At 43.5% G+C, this 21,817-nt stretch overlaps 1 protein-coding gene across 3 annotated transcripts in view; it reads left to right on the forward strand.

The window, feature by feature from the left end:
- Nucleotides 1–21,817, forward strand: part of LOC119809593 (microtubule-associated serine/threonine-protein kinase 4) — a 172,669-nt gene that overhangs the window by 15,395 nt on the left and 135,457 nt on the right. Inside the window, exon 1 of one of the 3 annotated variants that reach the window (XM_038322501.1) lies at nucleotides 17,269–17,333. The exons of the other annotated variants lie outside the window; for them this stretch is intronic. Coding sequence (XP_038178429.1) covers nucleotides 17,314–17,333 — 20 coding nt within the window. The 5' untranslated portion in view covers nucleotides 17,269–17,313. Of the gene's footprint in view, nucleotides 1–17,268; nucleotides 17,334–21,817 lie in introns of those variants that run through there. 3 annotated transcript variants of the gene reach the window in all.

Consider the following 21,817-nt stretch of genomic DNA (forward strand, 5'->3'; position numbering starts at 1 on the left):
AAGAGTGTAGGAATGAATATTCCAGAAACGTGGGAGGAAGTTTTGCCTGTCACCCTACCCCTCCATATTTTTTTTGTATTTCTTTTCTTTCTTTCTTTCTTTTTTTTTACATTAGGGTGTGTGTGCACGTGTGTGCTTGCATGCATACAGGCCCGTGTGGCATGAAGCAGAGGTGGAGGTCAGGGACAGCTGCCAGGAGTCAGTTTGCTCCTTCTACCTCGTGGGCTCTGGTGATTGGACTCAGGCGTAGCTGCAAGCACCTTTGCCTGCCGAGCCATCTCGCCAACATACATCGGCCCTTTGTTTGTTTGTTTGTTTTCATTCTTTGAGACAGGGTTTCTCTATGTAACAGCCAGAGCTGTCCTGGAACTAGCTCTGTAGACCAGACTAGCCTCGAACTCACAGAGATCCGCCTGCCTCTGCCTCCCAGGTGCTGGGTTTAAAGGCGTGCGCCACCACCGCCCGGCTCATCAGCACTTTTTGTGTCCTTTCTTTTTCCAGAACAGGGAGGCTCTGCTCAGGTGGTGTTACCTGGAACGGATTTTGAATTGGTGTCCTTGTCACCCCACAACAGACCCTTCTTCATCTGGTTTCAGCCACAGAGGCCTTCCTCTTAGGGTAGAAAGCCTTAAGAACTTGGGTTTCGACAGACCTCTGCTGGAACCTGACTCCACGTCATCTTAGGCAAATGACCATGGCAGGTCACCTCACCTCTGAGGAAAACAACATTTTCTGGACCTTAGACAAAACAGATTGTGAAGCCTCTAGGCAGGAGCAGGCAAGCTCCAGCTTGCATGCCTGATGTGGTTTGTAGATTGTTTATTAAAATGCAGATTCAGCCATTTTCTTAGGGTTGCCTGTGGCTGCTTGGGCTACAGAGCAGACACACTTAGTGTGGACCTTTTCTGAAACCTTAGTACACTGCTTGCCTAGGGCATGCCTCACAGATTTACACCCTCAGTAGATGAATGTTTTCTCCCTCTTCCCATTGCCTGTCATGAATTCCATCCAATGTAGTTAGTTCCATTCTATTTAGCCACTCAGTTCAGAAGAACGGAAGCTGAGGCAGAGCCTTCCCTAGGGACCCTCCTAGAACACCATTCCCTTTCTAGAATAGATCTGGATGGAGCCTGAGCCACTACACAGGACAGAAATGGCAAAGCATGCAGCTCCATGTCTGCCCTACACTGCTAAGAGCATGCCATGACTTGAACTGGATGCCATGCTTGCTATAGAGTGGAGTTTTTGCTAATCTATGCGTGAGTGCCAGCAGGTAGTGTAGATTGCAACGTACCCATGTTAGTTGAGATTATTTTTCTTTGTAGAAGATTAAATGTGTCTAATCTCTCTTCCTTCAAAGGCTTTTAAGCCTACCCCACCTAAAAACTGAAATTTTCTCATCTGTGAAGGCACTACAGTCTTTAAAAATTACAAAGACCGTATTTCACAAAAGACTTTCAGCAGTGTAACGACAGAGCTCCTGAAGCAACAGGAACAGTTAATAGAGTTCTCAGAGGAACAATAAGGGCTTTTCCTGTGCTTATTTTGTTTTGCCTTTTAAGCAAAGTGAACTCAGAATTCCTCAGCAGATTTAATTAGGGACACCCTCGTGTCTAGTAGAAAACTCAGGCTGGGAATAGAGCGTGGTGGAATGTGCCGGAAGAGAGTTGTGATTGATCACTGCCTCCCCGTGAAGCGAAGGAAAGATGAGGGGCTTTGGAGCTACTTAGGCTGTTGTGATCGCAATATGCTTTTTTTCTGTGTGTTTTTTATTTTTTAGCTTTGGAGTAGCTGGTGAGATGGCTCAGTGCTTGACACAGAAGCCCAATAACCTGAGCTCCATCCCCAGAACCCACCTAATGGTGGTAAAAGGAGGCTGTCTTCACGGGGTTGTTCTCCAGTCTCTGTATGCGTGCCAATATGCATGCCGTGGCAATGCACCCTACACAAGTCTGTCTGTCTGTCTGTCTGTCTGTCTGTCTGACTCTCTCTCTCTTTATCTCTCTCTTTATCTCTCTCTCTCTCTCTCTCTCTCTCTCTCTCTCTCTCACACACACACACACACATACACTAGTTTTGTCTTTAAGGATTTGGAGGGCATTGAGGAGGTGTAGCTCCCTATACAGCTAGTGTAGACTGCTTGTTGAGATCCAGGCCAGTTAGAGAACCTGTCTCAAACCACACAAAAGATGGACTGCACCTGAATAATGACACCCGAGGTCTTCTGGCCTTCATATGCACATGTACCCTCACCTGTGAGCACGCACACATATACATATATATGCAAACACAGATGCACAAATCTTGGGATGATGAGTTTTCAGAAACTAAACATGTCGTGTGCATGAGCACCTCCCACGGAGCACTTGCAGAGGTTAGAGGACAATTTATAGTGGGGCATTATGGAACACAACTTTAATCCCAGCACTCAGGAGGCAGAGGTAGGTGGGCTTCTCTGAGTTTAAGACCATGTTGGTCTACATAGTGAGTTCCAGGCTATCTAGAGTCACACGGTGAGACCTCTATCAAAACAGAACAAAAACAAAAAGAAACAGGAAAAAAGAAGAAAAGTGAGAATGATTTGTGGGAGTTGGTTCTCTTCTTCCACCCTGTGGGTTTCAGGGATCCAACAGGTCATCTTGCTTAGAAGTGAGTGCCTTTGCCCTCTGAGCCATCACAATGATTTTCGCTCAGTATTTTAACATGAACTTGTGCTTTCAAATGCTTTGAAGATGTGATAAGATCATGACCTTAAAATCTGCCAAGTCTCCGCCACCCACCTCGTTCTCGCCTTCCTCCAGCGTATCCCAGTATCTCTGTTCTTCTGGGAGATCAGCTCCCTATTCGCATATACCCCAGTGCCTTCCCGTGCCACATGTGTTTATCTGAATTTTCATCTGATCATGCATGTCTCGAGGTGCCTGTCATCTTTGTGCCAGCCAAGTGCCTGGCACATAATAGACACTTAATAAAGCTTTATTGACTGAAAGCACGCCTCGGTGAACATACTCAGGCACATCGCCTTTTCTGTCTTTTGAGCTGTTTCCTTAGGATAAATTCCCAGAATAGAGATTTCTAGGCCAGAGTGACGCGAACATGTTTATGAATCTTAATACACAGCGCCAAGGAGTTTTTATGTCTACTTGAGGTGCTTCCAAGTTTGTGATTCTCATCTTGCAGTGATGCACTATTGCTAGGTTGGCAGTCTGGTGTCCCATATTTTCTCAAGTGAAAAGTGACAGTGGGTCTGTTGTCGCCAAATTCAAATCTGGAATGAACATTGCATATGCTTTAAGATGAAGCCCTTCTATAAAATGTAAATTCCTCATGTAGAATTTAAGTCATAGAGGGAAGTGGTTAGCCAAGGCAAGGTATTGGATAAAAGATATTGTCTCAGGGACCCCCTCCCTGGAATTTCACCGCTGCTCTGAATCATTCTCAGACAGCAATCCATATTTCAATAATGCAATTGCGTATGTATTTTTAATTTTCTTTTCTCTCTTAACACATTTAATGTTCAAATATGAAACATTACTAAATGCAAATTGCTGTTAATGCCCACTCCAAAGTCTGCTTTTATCAAAGTTTGGAACTGTTTGTCTAATGTATAATGCATTTCTATCTTCAATTGATCTGATTTGTGTGTGTGAAATAAGATTGAGCTTCCATGCTGAGACCTTGGGAAACACTTAGCTTTTCTTTTTTCTTCTTTTTTTTTTTTTTGGAGGGGGAGGGGGAGTTGATCGTTTCGCTTCCCTCATCTCTTAGTATGTGGCAGCCTCATAAATTACTCATGATGAATAGCCATAGCCATCTTATGGTGCAAGTGTGTTATTGAGAAACACAGTTACTCAGATGACCGAAGTCGCTGTGTAGTGTTTGTGGGATCTAAGTGGACCAGAATGGAGCACTATTGCATTAAAACTACGCGCTGGAGGTTTAAGATCATGTTGGATAAAGAGGCTCAACAAATATTCTGAAGAATTATGACATATGATTGCTCTAAGTTATATATTCCATTGCTCTAAGTTATATATTCTCTGCCAGCTGCTTGAATCCAGTCTCAAGGTTAAAATTTAAATTCCTGGAGAGAAAGCCATATAAAGGAGTTAGCAAATGCTTGCTAGACTTGGCTGTAGCTTTCCGGCAATTCTTTTTTTCCTTTTGGAAAACTCAACCCTGTGGGCCATAACCTGGTTAAATATGTCTGGGAGACTCTTTGAGAAGCCAGACAGTAACATGCTAACACATGCCTACACTCTCGGCGTTCGAATCTGTCACCTATGAGAATTCTGCAAGCTATGGAATCAGTTTTTCTGTCTCTGTCCCTCGAGGACATTAAAGACCTCAGTGGTGGCTGGAAAATCAATATGAAGACGCCTCTCCATGAATCTTGAGCGTTCTGTCTCCTCAGCATGGCCAAGTGCTTCTCCTCAGTGTGCACTGCAAGGAAAAGGGAGGAATCATGGGACAGGAATGGATGCTCCTAACCCAGCCTTCTAATAACACATCTGAGAGACTGGGTTATTTACAAATGTATGTGTGTAACAGGTGGGCTGGCTTGTTGGGGTTTCTGTCCCGCCCAGTACCCCACAACCGGAAAGCACCAAAGAAAATCACACGAAGAGTCTACATTAGGTTATAAACTGATTGGCCCATTAGCTCAGTCTTCACATTAGCTCTTGTAGCTTATATTAACCTATTGTTCTTATCTATATTAGCCAGCCGGGCAGGTTACATCTTGCTTTTCGGTGGTCTGGGCTGGACTGCCAAGGGAGCTTCCTGCTTCCCAGAATTCTCCTATTCTTATTGCTCCACATCTACTTCCTGTCTGGTTTTCCCATCTATACTTCCTGACTGGCCAATCAGCATTTATTTAAAACATGATTGACAGAATACAGACAATTATCCTGCACCATATAGGAGTATGGGAGATTGCTGGGCAGTGGGAAGCTGCTTCGTGCTCCGCCCTCATCCCTGTTTACTTTTCTAGTCACTGCCTTGCTTAGTGTGGAATGCGTTCTCCTCTTCCTACAGCTGAGCTCCAGAACGGCTTCTATCTTTTAAAACAGAAACCCCAAACTTATTAAATAATGCCTTCTACTACCTCTCAGCACCTACCTTTCCTGCACCCATGCATTTGACTCCTCTGGGTACTTCAGGTGGAATCATTCAGTATTTGTCTTTGGGTGGCTGGCAGTTTTTTCTTACATTGCCGTCAAGGTTTGTTCCTGCTGTTGCATGTGTCAGTGCTCCTGTTAAAGATTGCATAATAGTTCTTTGCATGAGTATTTGTCCCAGTTTGGTGACGTAGTACCCCTGCACGGGTAGTTGGGTTCATTCCACCTTTGATTATGATGAACAGTGTACTTCTGTGAACGTGAGTGTGCAAATAGCTCTACAGGATTCTATTTTAAGTGTCTTGGGGTATGCACCCAAGAGATGATTGCTGGAGAATATGAAGATTCTGTTTGTGACTTTTGAAGAACCTCTGTGCCATTTTAAATCACAGCCATTTTTCACTTCCACCAGTGGTACACAAGAGTTCCTGTCTCTCCAAATCACCACTGGCATCTATTGTTTATTTTTTATTTCTTTTTTAATGGTAGCCATTACTGAATGTATAATTCATTCAAGAGTTTTAATTTTCATATGAACATGTCTTTTTTAGCTCCCTGTGGCAAATGAAAAAGACTTTTGAGTACATTTTCTAGAAAGGATTGTGGAATCTTAAAATATTACTCAGTGACATTCCGTTACTATTTTGAGATCATCGGGAGTAATTCTCTGATGGAAAATAAGTGAACTGGGTTTCTGTTTCTCAGATTTTAATTCCATGGTTCATGTGTCCGTACCACAGCTTGTTTGGGGAGCCTTGAAAGAAGGTGCTTCCTGTTGCACGTGTGTGTGTGTGTGTGTGTGTATGAGAGAGAGAGAGAGAGAGAGAGAGAGAGAGAGAGAGAGAGAGAGAGAGAGAGAGAAAAGGAGAGAGCGCAAATAGAAAAGAAACAGGCATCCATGAATCTTAGATTGATACTGAATGTGAAGCCTGTCTCCTCCCATTTTATATTTCTCTCTAGTGCTGGTCTAAAAGCATGCACAACCACTGCCTGGTCTCTATGGCTAACTAGTGTGGCCGCTGGGATTGAAGGTGTGTGCAACCACTGCCGGCCTATATGGCTGGTTAGTGTGGCTGCTTTGTACTGATCTTCTGGCAAGCTCTATTTATTAAAACACAAATAATATACCACTATAGTAAGTGGATATTATTTTCCATGTATGTACAGCAGCCATAACATATGAAAACATGTATGATTTATCTTGGTGACAAGAACATACTGCTTCCAACACAAAGGGCTTTATAAGCATTTGTAAGTGGAAGAAATGTCACGATTCAGTTAGTTTCATTTTGGTTTGTAACAATAGAGTTTTTAATGTGTTAACTTTTTTTAAAATTTGTTTTCATTCAAGCAGCCCAATTCCCTGGGCTCAGTGAATCTACTAGTGTGCCTCTGTCCATGGCTATAAACTCCAGACTAGGAATAGCTGGATTCAAAGCTTGCTGGTGATACTGGGTATTTTGAGGCTCTCGCAGAAGAAGCTTGGCGTGGATAGCCTCTGGGGTGTCCGGAGACCAGCCCTGGGAGCTGGCAGAATGAAGGGTTGCTGTGCCAACAAAGGAACCCGAGACTCATCTGACCTGGAAGTGAGCAGTCAGAAGCTCACAGCCTTGTTATTTGCACCTATCACGTGGGTAGGAAAGTTTGGAAGAAACACACGAGTAGTAGAGGCAGCAGTAACCCTGATCAGATGACTTTGGAGGAACCCAAAGGCTGGGGGATTGTGGGACTATTCTTGCAGTAATTTATATCTTTGAATTCATCAAAGGAGCCTGTATCTCTCAATATCTTCCTATGTGTTTGTTAGAACCACAGGCTTTTCATGTTTGTTATAAGCCCACAGTGGAATGAAGCTTTGTAAATACCATGTACTATACTAATCTCCTTTCCAAGAGACGTAGAAAACTTTAGTACAGACCAATAATGACAAAGCACTTTTGGTTGTTATTCAAAGCAAGGGCTAGCTCTGTAGCTCAGGCTAGACTCAAACTCCAGATCCCCCTACCTCCACTTCACTAGTGCTGAAATTATAGGTATGCACCACCAAAACCAGTGCTGCTGTTAGTCTCAAACTAGGTATTAGGAATTCATAAGTATTTGAATGATCAGGGTCCAAGTATGTTTGAAAAAAGCAGGTAGCATACAACACAAGGCTAACCGGTTCAGACAGGAAAGGTGTGGTCTTCTCAGTATCCGCCTACCAGCTTTGCATTTTGGAGATGGAAAAATAAGAGAAATGGGAAAGTTACAAATATGTATGAATGTTGTACAATATATTTACTACAAGAACATCTCATGTTCCTTTCTTCAGGAGTGGAACGTGCATTTTGACTGTACAGCCACCCAGGTTAGCCTGATATGCCACCTGATAGACAGGGCAGTAGAGTATTGCCGTACTATCTGTGCATGTGCTTGTGGAAGGTGCATTAAACAAAATGCTTTGTAAACACAGGATTTTTCAGGTTAAAAGGCCCTCTACAAAATTAGATGGGAGGCTTGAAGCATAGAGCTAAAGCCGCTTTTCTTCTCGCAGCTCCTCCCATGGATCAATATCTTCTATTGACTCCTCTTTTGCTTTCCTACAATTTTCTATCATGGTCGTTCATGTTGCTCATCACGAAACAGAATAATTGTACATCATATTCCCTTAGGTAAAATTTTCCCTTCTGTAATAGTCAAGATCACAAAATTCTATCAAAGGAGAAGAAAAACAATCCATTATGTTTAGTGACTGGAGGGTGTTGCAGAGGAGATGCCAAGGACCCCATGCCTCCTTAGCTCTCTGTCACCCTCTTTCTCTTTTAATCATGATGCATATGCATGTGACATTCTCTGAAAAAAAAAACCCTGGATTTAATAACCTGGCCAGTTATCTTTATTTGTGGACACCTAACTATGTCATGATAACTATAATACGTCTTACTTTTAATGTTTTTTTAACAGAAGATTATTAAAAGTTACCTTCATCAAAAAGCCATGTCTATGGAATTATTGTAAATTAGCAGAGTGGTTGCTAAAAGCTCTATATGGATTTTGCTGTGTACATTTTTAATGATATGGTTTAGATAATTAGCATAGAAAAGAGCAGTTTTTCACCTTAATGCTATAAAACAGATGATTTGCCTGCCACTTACATTTATTTGTATTGCGGAACTTGGTGAAATACATAGTAGTTATTAAGTCTACAAAGTAAACTATGTCCGTGCTGACCAGTAGTTCATCCAGATGTGCTTTGTCATCTTCAGAGTCCCAGCTGTGCTGTGGAAGCCAAGTGGACTCGATCTGTACCAAAATCCGTGTTTATGAAAGGTGCATGCAAACTTGGAGTGTCTATAAAGCCTAGGGAGGGATAATAGTACCCTACTATATGAGTGCAGAAAGAGACATCATTTAGTGATGAGGTCTGAGACATGACCCCCTGGTCCTTGAAAGCGTATCAAAGATGTGAGAGCATCCTTTGGGCTTTATTTCAGTTATCCTGAGTAGAAACTTCCCTTGCCATAATGAGCAAGTAGGCTTACCATCTGGAAGAGTGATGAGCCCTTTGCTCAGAGCTTTCCTATCTATAACAGGTTATAGGTTGCCCGTGAAAAGAAAGCTTGAGAGAAGAGGTGTTGGGCATCTTTTTTCCTTTAAGCAATTCAGAAGTTGGGCAGTGGAGAGTCCCAGGTAAAGTATACATCACACCCTTATGAGCAGACAATGGATGAGGTCATGGGCAGAATGGTGGCCATAGAAACAAAGGCAGATGTTTAGGAAGTCAAATCCCTAGGACTAGGTGACTAATTGGATGAGTTAAGTGAGGCGGAATCACAGTGACAAAGGAAGCAACAGGCTACTGCTCATGCCTGTAACCAAACAGAGACCAGGGAAGCAGGACAGGTTGGGTGAAGGTGGTAACTCAGTTTGAGAGTCATTGAGCTGAAGGTTTTGCTGACATCCTAGTTGAAGATGTTGGCTATGTGGGTCCCGGTTGGGGCCTGAGTCATTCTCATAAAGATGAATGAGGCGCTCTAAAGGTGATTAGTGTTGACTGTTCCTTCTCCAGTAGCTTCCTAGACCTAGAACTGGTCCTAATCTTTCTAGCCCTGTTTGATTCCTGAAGAAGTGGAGATGGGAATGGGAGACATCTTTTCCCAGGTTTAAGTATTCTGTTCTAGCTAGGAGGGGCAGCCATAGACATAGAGATGTATAGTTATGCTCCCTTAGGCATGTGTGTTTTGTTTTGTTTACCACACTGTGTGGGATTTAAATAGCTTTTCTCATAGGAGGATATGGTAGGAACTGATAACGTTTGTTAGTTTGCTCTGTTTCTGTGTAGGCCAGGCTGGTCTTGAACACTCACAGTGATCTGTCTCCCCCTACCCTACAAGTGCTAGAATTAAAGGCATGCACCACCACATCTGGCTCACAACTGAAATTTAATTTAATACTCAACATTTTCCTTTGCATTAGTTAGGAGCATTTGAGGAAACTCTTAGTCTCACACATTCAGTCTCTCAGAAACAGGAGATCAAGGTAGAGGATGTTAGGGATTGAAGACACCAATTCTACTGCAAAGTAATGAGGGTTTCTTGCTGAGTTTTGTTGATGATGCTTATGGGGTTTTTGCTAATTAGTTTTATGGTTGTTTTTTTTTTTTTTTTTGGATCAGTATTGCACATTGTAGCCCAGGCTGGCCAAGGATTCCATGATAACCCAGGCTGGTCTTAAAGTTACATAGTTTCTTCTGCTTCAGGCTTTCAAGTGCAGAGATTATGGACATTAGCCCCCATGTTTTGATTTTGTCTTCCTACTTTTCTTGACAAGGACCAAAGGTATTTCCTGTTTCAAAGCCTCGGTTGGTTGGCTGTATGTTCTCTGTGTCCTTATGAAGTGACAAGGCGGTGGCTGGCGAATGGTAGGATTTTACGAGGTCGTCCTATTTCCTCATGGGAAACAGGCCGAGGCAGGAAGATGAGGGCCTGCTCACTCCTGTGGAGCATTCAGCTGTTGGCATCACTGGAGTGGCTGGCTGTGGGCTTCAAGGCTGGGTTATATACCGCTTGTGCTAATTAATCTGAGAAAAAGATTCATTCATCATTCTTACCCATTCTGATCCGCTCTGAATTTACCTGCTGCAGGCTTTCATGTGATGAACTGTTTTCATTTACATTAAAACCTCGACATATTTAAGGTTGAGATCTGCCAGGATGTTACATGACTTAATATCAGATGTTAGGCATATTCGAGCACATCTCTAGAACCGTACAACTAAATTCCAAGTCAAATAACTATTTGCTTAGATTACATGAGACCCGCCAGTCTATAACACTTGATCGTGTAGCCTTGTTTTCTTCTTAAGCCTCGGCTTGAACAAGGTTAGCCATGGCAAGAGTTCCAAGACGAGCATTTGATGGTTATTAGATAGCTGCTGGAAAATGGCACAGTCATTCTTTTGGTTTCTGAGGAGGTAACCATAGCACTAGAGTCTAAAATAGATCATCTGGTGACATTTTAGCTAGGAAAATAAACACTTCTTCCTTTCTGTAAAATGTTATTCCAGAGCATTCTTTAGGCAAATCAGAGCCCCGGGAATGGCGCTTTCCGTAAGACCTGCTTTGTATCAGACGTGAGAGCACGATTGGAAAGCTGCTTGCTTTGGTGTTGCAGTGATTAAACGCTTGCTCAGACCAAAACCAGTGTGGAGAGGAAAGGGCTTACACTTTGAGGTCGCAATCCGTCATTGAAGGAAGAAGTCAGGGCAGGGAGTCATGCAGAACCCATGGAGAAGTATTGTCTCCTAGCTCACTTACTGGTTCAGGCCTAGCTAGTTTCCTTATACAGCCCAGGGCCACCTGCCCAGAGGTGGTGCCACCCACAGTGGGCCCTTCAGTGGACTCACGTCAGGTCAAAAAGTTTGTCACAGATATGAGCACGGGTCAGCCTGATAGAAGCTGCTCTTCAGATGTGCTTCCCTCAGCCCACGTGACTCTAGGCTGTGTCAAGTTGACACTATTCTCCCTATGTTATGAAGCTTTGTTTCGAAGGAAGTTAAGTCTGAAGCCTGACATGGTGTGAGCGTGGTATATTGGGGTGCCTACTGCCTTCTGTTTTATATCCCACTGTTTTCGTGTCTTGGATATTTGTGTCACTCTTCGTAACAATGTCTCATTTTATAAAGCCTTGGGTATCTCAAAAACTATATTTTTATTTAGAATCATAGTTCAATAGAGCATTGTGCTAAAGAAGCTGGGGTCATGGGTGTTGGTCCTGTGTCAATCAACTGTGACAATGAAAAGAAATTTCCCTCCTTTCTATAGCTTCAGGGATTGTTTCAGAACTTGCTGATAATAGTTGGCGTCTTTTGTCAAAGTTTGAATGGTGCTGAAGAGCTCAATAGCTGTGCTGAGAAAAGCAAACTGGTATCAGCGGGGTATAGTGGTGCCAGGGAAGGTCTGTGCTTTCACCCATGTGAAGGAGAGCACTCTAAGGACTTCTGTGTGGGGTGGTTTACGGGAGCTAAGCACACATGTTTCTACAACAGAACTATGTCATACAAGTTTCTGGTGGGTAGTAACCATCCCTTTGCATATGACCACAACCTGTGTCCGCCACAGACAGACATTGTCAGCATCCTGGCCACTCCAGCACGAGACACCAGGAGTTTCCCAGAGTTTGTGACATCTCTTGTCACTTCTTTAAGCTGATTTATTGCCCTTCAAAGTTTTAATAAGGACATTTTGTAGGTTCCTTCTGGGGACTGGGGGCTCCGATCATCCATGCATTGAACTTGAAGTAAGTTAGAAAGAGCGGCTTGGCCTCATTTTCATAACGGATAACGAATACTTGACATTTACAGTGGTATGTTCCATTTGCGCTGAAGTAATGCGTTGGTGTTTAGAAATAGTATGCCAGGTTTTCCTTGCTATCGCACGAAAAGTAGACGGTTTTTTTTTTTATTTGTTTGTTTGCTTGCTTGCTTTTCTTGTATCCCAAATGAAACATTGAAAAACTGCTTACCGGGATTGATTCCTCAGCTATATGTGAACGGGTACAGCCCCATTCAGCCAGATGCCAGTGATGGGCTAGCTGAGAAAAGCAAGAGTCACCTCCCTTCTCTGCCCCTTACAGTCCCACCTGTCAGTTTCCCAAGCCAGGAGGTTCCCGTTGGGTTTGTTGTTTGCTGCGGTTTGCGGTCTGGCTGCTTTCCTCGGAGAACAGATTTGCATGGCTCTTCCAGGTGAGGAACTGGATCCCCCGTGTCCCCTGTTGCAGTGAACATGTGGAAATGAGTCAGTGGAAAGTTCAGTTACTCATCTTGACCTACTTCTGTCTCCAGCGCTGAAGGTGTGCCTGTTGGTCAGAAGCAGTCTGCCTCCCTTCCAAGACCTCATGCTCTGTGCTGGGGTGAACACTTTAGCCTATAGGTTGTTTTTAGAAGATATATGGTTGTCTACATTCTATAAATAATACTGCTATACCTATAATCCATTTTAAAATGAGCCCCTGGGAGTCAGGAGGGTCTGACTTTGGATGATTCTGAGCACAGCCACTGCTTCATAAGGAAAAGTCTATGACTTCCAGAAGGAAATTACAAAATGGGAGCCTTGCCCACTCTAAGAAGGGTGTGATAAGGAAGGTCAGTCAAACAAAGCCTATTATATCAAACACTATCATCTCTACGGTCAGAAAACAAAGCTCTCTCACCACCCTTATTTTTGTTTGCTTAATTCTCCAAAACTTTTAAGTGTTCAGTTAAGCCATGCATTGGCTCAGGTACTACTCCAGCCATGAAAGGGTGCTCCCCAGCAGGGACCTACAGCCTCTCCCCGAGAGCAATGATGAGACTCTCCAGCAAGACTGTCTTGAAATGCCATTTTGAGTTTGCAGGAGGGCAGAAGACTCCACAGCAAGGCCAACACCAACGGGTTCCTGCTTGCCTAGCTTTGTTTTGGTTCTTTTTTTTTTTTTAACCATCAAAGTTCTGCCCATCTCAATCAGAGATTAGAGTCACGCATGTTGACCTGGGAATAGTGATCTGCTTTCTTTGAGAAGAATGGGGTCTGAGTCCAGAAAAAATGAAAATGGTGGTGTTACACGTTTCAGACAGGAACACACAGCCATGCTCAGAGTGACTCCATATAGCGAGCCGCTCGGATTTACAATTGTTTATGCCATGTGTAACATTACACAGACAGCGGCATATTAGAAGTAATAGTTCCCTTAGCATACATACACAAGATGAGTTGCTGGCTTGGAATAATGAGTAAATATTTTTGCCCTGGTCTGACTATCCTTACAAAGACTTTCAGCTTAAGGATGAGTAGTCTTGCTAGAAGGAAATACATGGTGGTGAATTGAAGCCCTATTTGAGGAGTGGAATACTATTCTTTTGAAACACCAGCTCACTCTTGGCAGCTAATTAGTTCTCACTGTGAACAACTCAGCCCCAACAAGAAGAAGAAGAAACCCCTGCTGACTTGATAGTGCTGTTTAAAAGGTGGCAGCCACCAATATTAAAGTGACAGAGTAGGATTTCAGTATCAGCTGACTGAGCTAGCCTTGTAAGCTTCCTTTATTGGGATCCCAATTTCTTTGTGTTCATCTCTATCCCTCCCAAGATTGGTACAGATACTTCTCCTTTTGAAGGAGACTATAAATTCAAACTCAGGGTCAGGCTAAGCCACTTCCAAGTAGGTAGTACATTGCAACACAGACATGGTTTATGGTTTTGAAAATGTTCTGTGCTTTCTGACCAAAAGACGGAGGCTTCTGGTCAAAGTGAGAAGCGCAGGGGCAGCCTGTAGTGAGGCAGGGTTGTGCTGTAGAAGCAATGGGGGGTGGAAGCCTGTGAATTTTGCTAGAATGATCTAGTTTTTTTGCAACAAAAAGAAACAGATTAACTTGTGGTCTGCTGTGGGATGACAGCCTTTGATAAAATAAATTGATTTCAGAGAAAAGCAACTAGTTTATTATCACAGAGTGCTGTGTTGTTAGTTCATATCTGCATTCCAGGTCCATATGGAGATGTGTACATGTTCTACAGTGACATTTCCCTGTAAGTGTACAGCCCTGCTCATCTATTTGGTTTCCATTGAGGGAGACTCTTGAGAGCAGCTTTTCCTTCATAGCAGATCACATTTCAAGCAAGAGATTAGAATATAAGCCAGTTGGCCAGTGACTTAAGTATGAAATGCCTTATCTGGCTTTGTACAATCTTGTCATTGAAAGAACCCTCCTAAATAGGCTTAGGTCTTTTGTTGTAGTGGCCTCAGAATCCACACCTAGAGAATTCAGAGCTGTTCCTTAGATTTTATGCAGATGTGGGTGCCGAAAACCTGCATGTCACTCTTCCGGGCCTTGAACTCCCAACAAGACTCAAGCACATGCTCTCTGTCACCACAGAAGCATGGCATTTCAGCAGCTCTTGGAAAGGGCGCAGGAGGGAAGTGGATGGGGCCCATGCCAGGCATACTGCAGGCATTGGGGTAGGAGGAAGTCGCAGGGCCAGGATTCCAACGCCTCAAGGTTTTGCCATTTGCTCTTTGATGCTAGATTCCTAATTTATAGCTTTTGCCATGAGATCTATAGCACTGAGTTCCGCAGCGAGAGCTGGTGGCCTTCTGAAATGCCAGCTGCAGTGGGGACAGATGACCCAGTCCACATTACAGCCCCAGGCCTGGGAGCTTTGTCTTTCTTTACCATGGAGACTGAGAGTTTAGTTGCATCCCATATTGTAGCTTCGACAATGTTCATTTTCTGTAAATTGAATGTGAGACACTTTTTATTCTAGTGCAGTATGGTAATCACGACCCAAATATAAATTCAGTAATTAAGGCTCCAAACGGATGAATATATTTAACAATAAAACTGGGAAAAGATGAAGACTATAGAGTTCTTCATTTTCTAGCAGGTTAACTGGGGCGCAGGAGAGATTACATAGAAAGTGTGGACATTCTTAGGGGACAGTGCTTTCATTGTGAAGGCCCTCATGGAAGCCAGGGGTTAATTTGTAAAGCACAAACAAACAACAGTCCATTGGAAGGTCTATTGGCTCTGAGTGAACCCTAAAAATCACCCACATTCAAACTCTGTCACCCAGCTTTTTTTTTTTATTTTTTTTATTTTTGTGAGGTAGCTGTTGTCTCCTTTGGATTTAGGGTTCTTTTGTTTCTAATTTTGAATAATGGAGACATTTTTCCGTTTGGCTTCATTCTCTCTGGTGTCCAGCTTGCCAGACTGGCTATATCTCTCCATATATCATTAATAACTTACTCCCACCTCTCTACCTATGCAGCAGCAGCTATTAGACCATAACTAAAGGGTACAAGCAGTTCCCTCCAGGAACACACTGTAGGCTCCATTCCCTGTGCTGTTTATGTCTTCAGATCTTAGGTCAAGTCCTCCAGGAGGATCGGCTTTGTCTGAAATAAAATGACAGGTATGGACTGTTTCCTGGGCCAGGCAGTTAATTCTCTGGTATTTCCAGCTGTTGAGTAAGTGAGGGCTGACTATTACTTCTCAGCCAAAGAGGGACTGAGCCATTTTTTCCTTCTGTAGCTACTTGATGTAGCCCTTATGGTGTGGTCAGATGATGTGAACCCCAGAATTGAGACCTGCTCAAGACTCACGCAATCATTTGTAGCCCAAGCCTTCATGCAGTGATGTGGCCTGTCTAACCTGGGACATAGTGCTCCATGGTGACGGCCACGGGCCGGATCAGCGATAACTGGCACTTTCAAAATCAGGGTGACTCCTGTTCTTAGTCTGTGCCTCGCTCTACTCTCTCCAAGTCACACTCATGACCACAGGGCCTGTCATCTTCCGCTTCCTGGGGCTCAGCGTCAGAAAGTCCTGGTCACTCATACAGTCAACTGCACAGGCAGGTCTCAGGGCCTCTCCCTTTCCCTGCCAAAGCCTAAGAAAGCTGATCCTATCTTGGCTTGGGCTGTTCTGCCCGCTGCCCTTCCTGCAGTTGTAGCTCTGTGAGTTTGCTCTCTTCTTCGGGAAGGACCTGAGGCTTTGCCTCTGGGCTGCCTCCCAACTGTTGTGTCTCCTCCTGCAGTTGAAACCCTCTGAGGATCTTCCAAGGCCTAGGAACCTGGACATAAAGCACAGTCTTCTTGGAACATGAGAAGGAAAAACTCTCGTTCTCCTCTAGGGTACAGATTACCACAACGAATAGCTTAATAAATGAGCCAGCCAGAGAACACATTGCTGTCCGCCTCTGTCTATCTCCCTTTCTTTGTAGGAATGACAGCTAGTAATATTCAAAGTCATGTGAGTCTTCCATTATTAGCCACACATGTTCCAGATTAAGAGGTTAGAATAATCATAGAACTTTCTGGAAGCTAAAGCACACGTGTACCTCCCTTCCTGCCCCCATGCTTGTACCACTGAGAAGTCACGGCTGTTGTTATTATTTGTGAACGTCTAATTGCCGGCGATTTTTCTCTGAATCCTGTGTGTTTTAAGCATGCACGAGGTCATGGATTGTATCTCCAGTTTCAGCAGTGTCTTCCTGCGTGTTGATTTATACTCTTGTTGCAGCTTCTTTTTACAGTATTTAGACTCATTTTTTTTTCCTACGGATTCTTTGCTTTATGCCATCTTAGAAAAAAAGGTTAAAATATAAAAAGGATGTGTATATGAAAGGAGGTAGGTGCAAGCTGGCCTCCCAAGAAACAAAACCTGGAGGTGACCATCATTTCCAGGGAGAGAGCTGAGTGTTCCAGAGAGAAGCAGACATGGGCTCAGCCTCTCAAATTCCTTGGGACCCAGTCCAGGCACCTCTGCCTGGTCTTCTCTCCACGATTCAGTATGGTCATCACTTAATTTTGGATAGTGTAACTCGGGGACAGCTATGTCTTTCTTATGGGGTGGTTTCTAGCTTTTGGAACTAGAGTCCATTTTCCGTACAAAGCCTTTGGTGGCCAGACTAACCAAACCACTGTGCACCACGCTAAAGGAGAGTCATGGCCCTCCCTCCATTCCTGGACTTGCCCATTACAAAACAGCACATAGAGATTAGAGAAGCAGCTGGCCTCATTTCTGTCCAAGCCGGTTAGCCCTTCCTCTTAGATGAGGTAAGCGCGTGTCATTGTTTTCTGAGATACACAGAGAGGGAGGAGTCAGGAATCAAAGTTGTTTCTCTAAGAGGAAGTTTTAACAGTTGAAAAATGACTAACATGTGAAGTAAGGCTGTGACCTCATGGGACAGGATGATTGCAGGTGAGAGTTAGTTTTTATAATTATTAATTCACAAACATTAACTTTTGGTTCTACTGGGGTTTAATAGAATCACAGAGTTTTAAAAGTTACTTTACAGAAAAATTATATATTGTGTTTAACATATTTAAGACAAATCTTCCTGGGAACCTCTGCAGCACCCCCACCCCCTTTCTCATTTTTCAGTGTTAATTTTTTTTTCTCTTTAGCCAGGCCTTGGAGGTATCTGTCTTTAACCCCAGCATTCTATGAGTTCAAGGCCAGTCTGGTGTACAGAGCAAGTTCAAGGACAGGCTCCAAAGCTACACAGAGAAACCCTATCTTGAACTCCCACCCCTCAAAAAAGCTCTTTGTTAAACACCCTTTCTTTCTGTATTACTTCCAAAAGTGTTTTACCCTAAAACAGGATCACAGTTTAGCCTACTTGCACCTGCCTAGTGAAATCTCTCTCTACTTTAGATGACTTTATGTGACTTGCTCTCTTTTGTCTTTGATCATTTTTTTTTAAACAGTGGCTACCTAGTGTCTATGAAAACTGGGGTAGACCAATTTTGTTTTATTCGTCTATTTTCCCCCACCTATTACACAAAGTCTCCTAGCCAAACAATAAAGCCCTTTTCAAATGCAGGGAAATGTCTCCCTTCCCAGATTTCCGGATTGCTCACTCAGGAGCTGGTCTCTCAGATCCTGGCTGCAGCCCTCCTCAGCTTGGGGCAAGACACCCTTCAAAATACTGGTCGGGGATTTTCGGTGAGGTAACAAAAGCTGCACGCATGGCTGAAAAACAAGCTGAGCTGAAATAACAGCACTAGGTTGGGAGCTGCATCGTGGAGGTGGACGGGAGCCGTGATGCCTTCCCTGCCTTACAAGGCTGGTGATCACCTTTGTACGGTGGAAAAGTCAGGGCTGCCTATTGCTTGCTACTCATTCCCTTCCCTGCATTTAAAAGTTGCTAATTTTTTTCCCCTTTTCAGTATTGCTAAAGATTGAACCTAGGTCCTTGCCCATTCCAAGGTGAGGGTCCTATTACTGATATTTGTTCCCTAGCCCCAAATATTGAATTTTTATATGCAAAAATAGCTGCTAAGGTGCCTGCATAATTCATTTTTTAGTAAAATTAAGATTTTTTTCTTTGTTTCTACTAGGGTTGAATGTGTGGCCACATGCTTGCTAGGCCAACACCCGACCTTTGACTGCATAATCAACCTTCTGTTTGACTTTCATTTTGAGGCAGTATCTCACTAGATTGCCCAGGCTGACCCTGAATTTAGCTCAGTCAGGCCTTGAAACTTTCATGGTAGAGTACTGAGATTATAGGCCTGGCTGAGAAACAACATCCTGTTATTTGAAACATAGAGTATTACATGTTTGTTGTATTGTTCGTGAGGCAGACTTATACTTACTGTGCCCTTGCTCCATACTGTAAGAGACAAGTCTTTTACTTACGCGGTAGTAATAAATTCATGAAACTGGCCGAAGCAAAACAGTTTGGAATATACAGTTCTGCAGAAAAGGACACAGGCATATAAAAAAAGCAAAACTGGCTAGTGTGGCATTCTTATTGCAGAATTGATTGAGTCAGTGGTCTTTAAAGTCCCCGATAGTGAGAAAGTCCAGCATTTTTCCCCCATAGGATGGTGTTCCCCAGAACGACAGGCTATTGGGTCATGATCCAAATCTTTCTGATCCTTGGACTGGAGCTCGCCTCCCTTTCCTTGGGCTCAGTCACGGAGCAGACTGACAGCCGCTTCCCAACTCTCTGAGTTGTGACACAGGCGAGCTCCAGCTGCCAGCAGGTGAGAGGGGCCGAAAGTCACCTGTTTATCTGACGCTTTGATGAGTTCCAAGCACACCTCATACTGAAAGGAGACCGTAACAACTTACTGCTTTCCTTAGCATTACATTTTCCCTGCTCATAAATAGGGGCTCTGAGGATAGCTGGCACTCAATGTCACTGTTTCTTAAGACCATGCCTGTGTAGAGAGACCCTCAATCTAAGAACCCAGAAAATGCTTTTTGTTACATGAATATGCCCTACAATTTTATGATTATACTGCGAAAGGAAAGGCGGTGTTACCACAAAGCCCAAGGAATGGGCTTACGTGGTAGATCTCGGCAGGTTTCATTTTCTAGATGGCCTTAACATCTTGTTTTCATATGTGTTTTGATCTTCCAGTAGGATTTAAGGTTGATTTAGAAAAATAATGGCCAAACATTGGCAGGGGCAGATTTTACATTCATTTTCTTCATAGTCTCAAGGGCTTGTTCTCATTATGTTGGGGAATTGTAATTCCAGACTTGGCATCCTGGCGTGCAGTTTAATCTCACTTCAGTGGGTTATTCAAGACCCCTTTCTTTATGAAAAGCGTACATGGTAGGATACCTCCACTCTACACCATTGACTTTCAGCTTAGCCTGTTTCCATGGCGAGGCCAGGATTCCATAACTATAAACAGGAATCCAGAGACACAATGGACAGGAACTCCTGAGTCACTGCAGGGAATACAGAGCAAGTTTAGGCTGGAGGTCTGCTGAACACAGGGAAGAGGCAGAATCGCTCTGCTGTTCTGGAGCTCAAGGTACTTATAAGGACCAAATTCAAGAGTCGGGATGGATGAGGTCAGCTCATTACACATAAGACTGGGCCTCAGAGAACAGGTGGCCATGCCTGTAAGAGGCAAGCCAGAGATCTGAAGGAGGCAAGCCAGAGATGAGCTTTTCCCTAGAAACCCAAGCACATTGTCTCATGTGAATTCCTCCCAAACTTTATCTGAATCACAGGATGTTTTTATACAGATTTCTCACATACGTGTTCTCTCAGAGTAGAGACAAGAAGGGGGAAGATAAGCGATAGAAGACATTATATCTTATATGTATGTATGTATGTATGTATGTATGAATGAATGAATGAATGATGGGTGTGTGTGTGTGTGTGTGTACACGATTTGAGACAAGCTGAAGTTCACTGTCCCCTGTGCCTCTGCCTCCAAGTATTAAGATGAGAGGTGTGTGCCACCATTCCCAGCAGGAGTGCCATTTTGGAAGACTATACAAGGAAAGGATGGAGAATTTGGGTAAGGTTTTAAGAGTTGTAAAGACAGTGCATAGATGGATAATTTGTGTAGTTACGCATATTCTACTCATTTGTAACCCCAATATCAAGAGGTCAAGGCAGGAGGATCTTTAGTTTATGCCCAGCCTAGGGTACATAGCAAGGCCCTATATCAAAAAGGGGAGGGGTTAGAAATAACACACCAAATTTCTGTGCACTCTTACATCTTCTGGAAATGAAGATGCAAACAAGCCATCCTAAAAAGAGTTAGATCCAGAAGTCTAGATTCAGTAAGTCTCTCAGAAACAGCGGGACAAGGAGTCTGCTACGCGTGTGTCAACACAGTTCTTCCCCTGGTTGTGTCCAGGACCTGCTGGTTTGGGCAGGGGCGAGGGTGATCCATGTGTTGAGTCTACCTGTGGATCTGTGAAAATACACTGTGGAAGAATGAGTAGCCAGCAGTGTGCAGGCCTATTGTGTGTCTACCATGGGTGTGAAAGCATGTAACCTGGGAAAACAAGCACTGTCCCTGCTTGGTAACATTGGAGTGTCTGTCCCCTGGGTCAGGCTTACTGCCTCTCAGAAAGTATAAATTGATGTGATTTTTGGTAGCTTGGTCCACCCCCTGCGTAACCCTCAGGCTATAGGCTCAAGTTTGGTTGTGCTGATGCTCCCTGGGTTCACAGTTACTAAGAACACACGGCTTATGTCCCAGTAGAATGCTGGCATATTCAATTGTAAGAGCAGACATCATTGGTATTAACCAAGTATTCCTTGTACTTTAGGCACAACCAGCAGAGACTGTTCAAAACACAGACTCAAAAGTCTGCCCAGCTTAGCTGCCCAGTCACCCACTTTCTACCTGTGGGATCGTGGACAGGGTTTGGACTTTCTCAGTTCTTATAAAGTTATGAATTGAAATAAATCCAATTCATAGAATGCTCTGAAAAATTAAATCTTTGGAGTATAATGGACACTTGATTAGTGTAAAGTTTTTATTATTGCTCTTGCTGCTCATCTGTGGGGACAGGGGCTCTGTGGACTTTCCGAAGGTTGTTTGGAGCATATGGTAACAGAAAAAGGTGTTAGGTGCCCTGAATGGGTGAAGGCTTTGGGCTAAGCTGAGCTGATAGTCATGGTTTTGACAGTTGGTCTGAACTGTGAATGCAGACTGATGGTCTCCCTTCGTTCTGACAGCTGGAAGTCTTTGGCCAGCGCGTGGGTGGGTTCACACTACTGCTTCTGAACCTTTTGTGTGTCTGGGTTTTTTTTTAATGTAACCTCTTTGTACTTATACTCTTCCTCTAACCAGGCTAATATTTACATTTACTAAAGCATTCCTGCCCCGGAATTGGCCTCTTTAGTTCTTGTGTAACTCATTGTTTGAATTCAAAAAGGTAATTCTGACGGCCAAGGTATACTTCTTGTTCCAAGA

This window comes from Arvicola amphibius, chromosome 3, assembly GCF_903992535.2.
Source record: "Arvicola amphibius chromosome 3, mArvAmp1.2, whole genome shotgun sequence".
Taxonomy (NCBI): Eukaryota; Metazoa; Chordata; class Mammalia; order Rodentia; family Cricetidae; genus Arvicola; species Arvicola amphibius.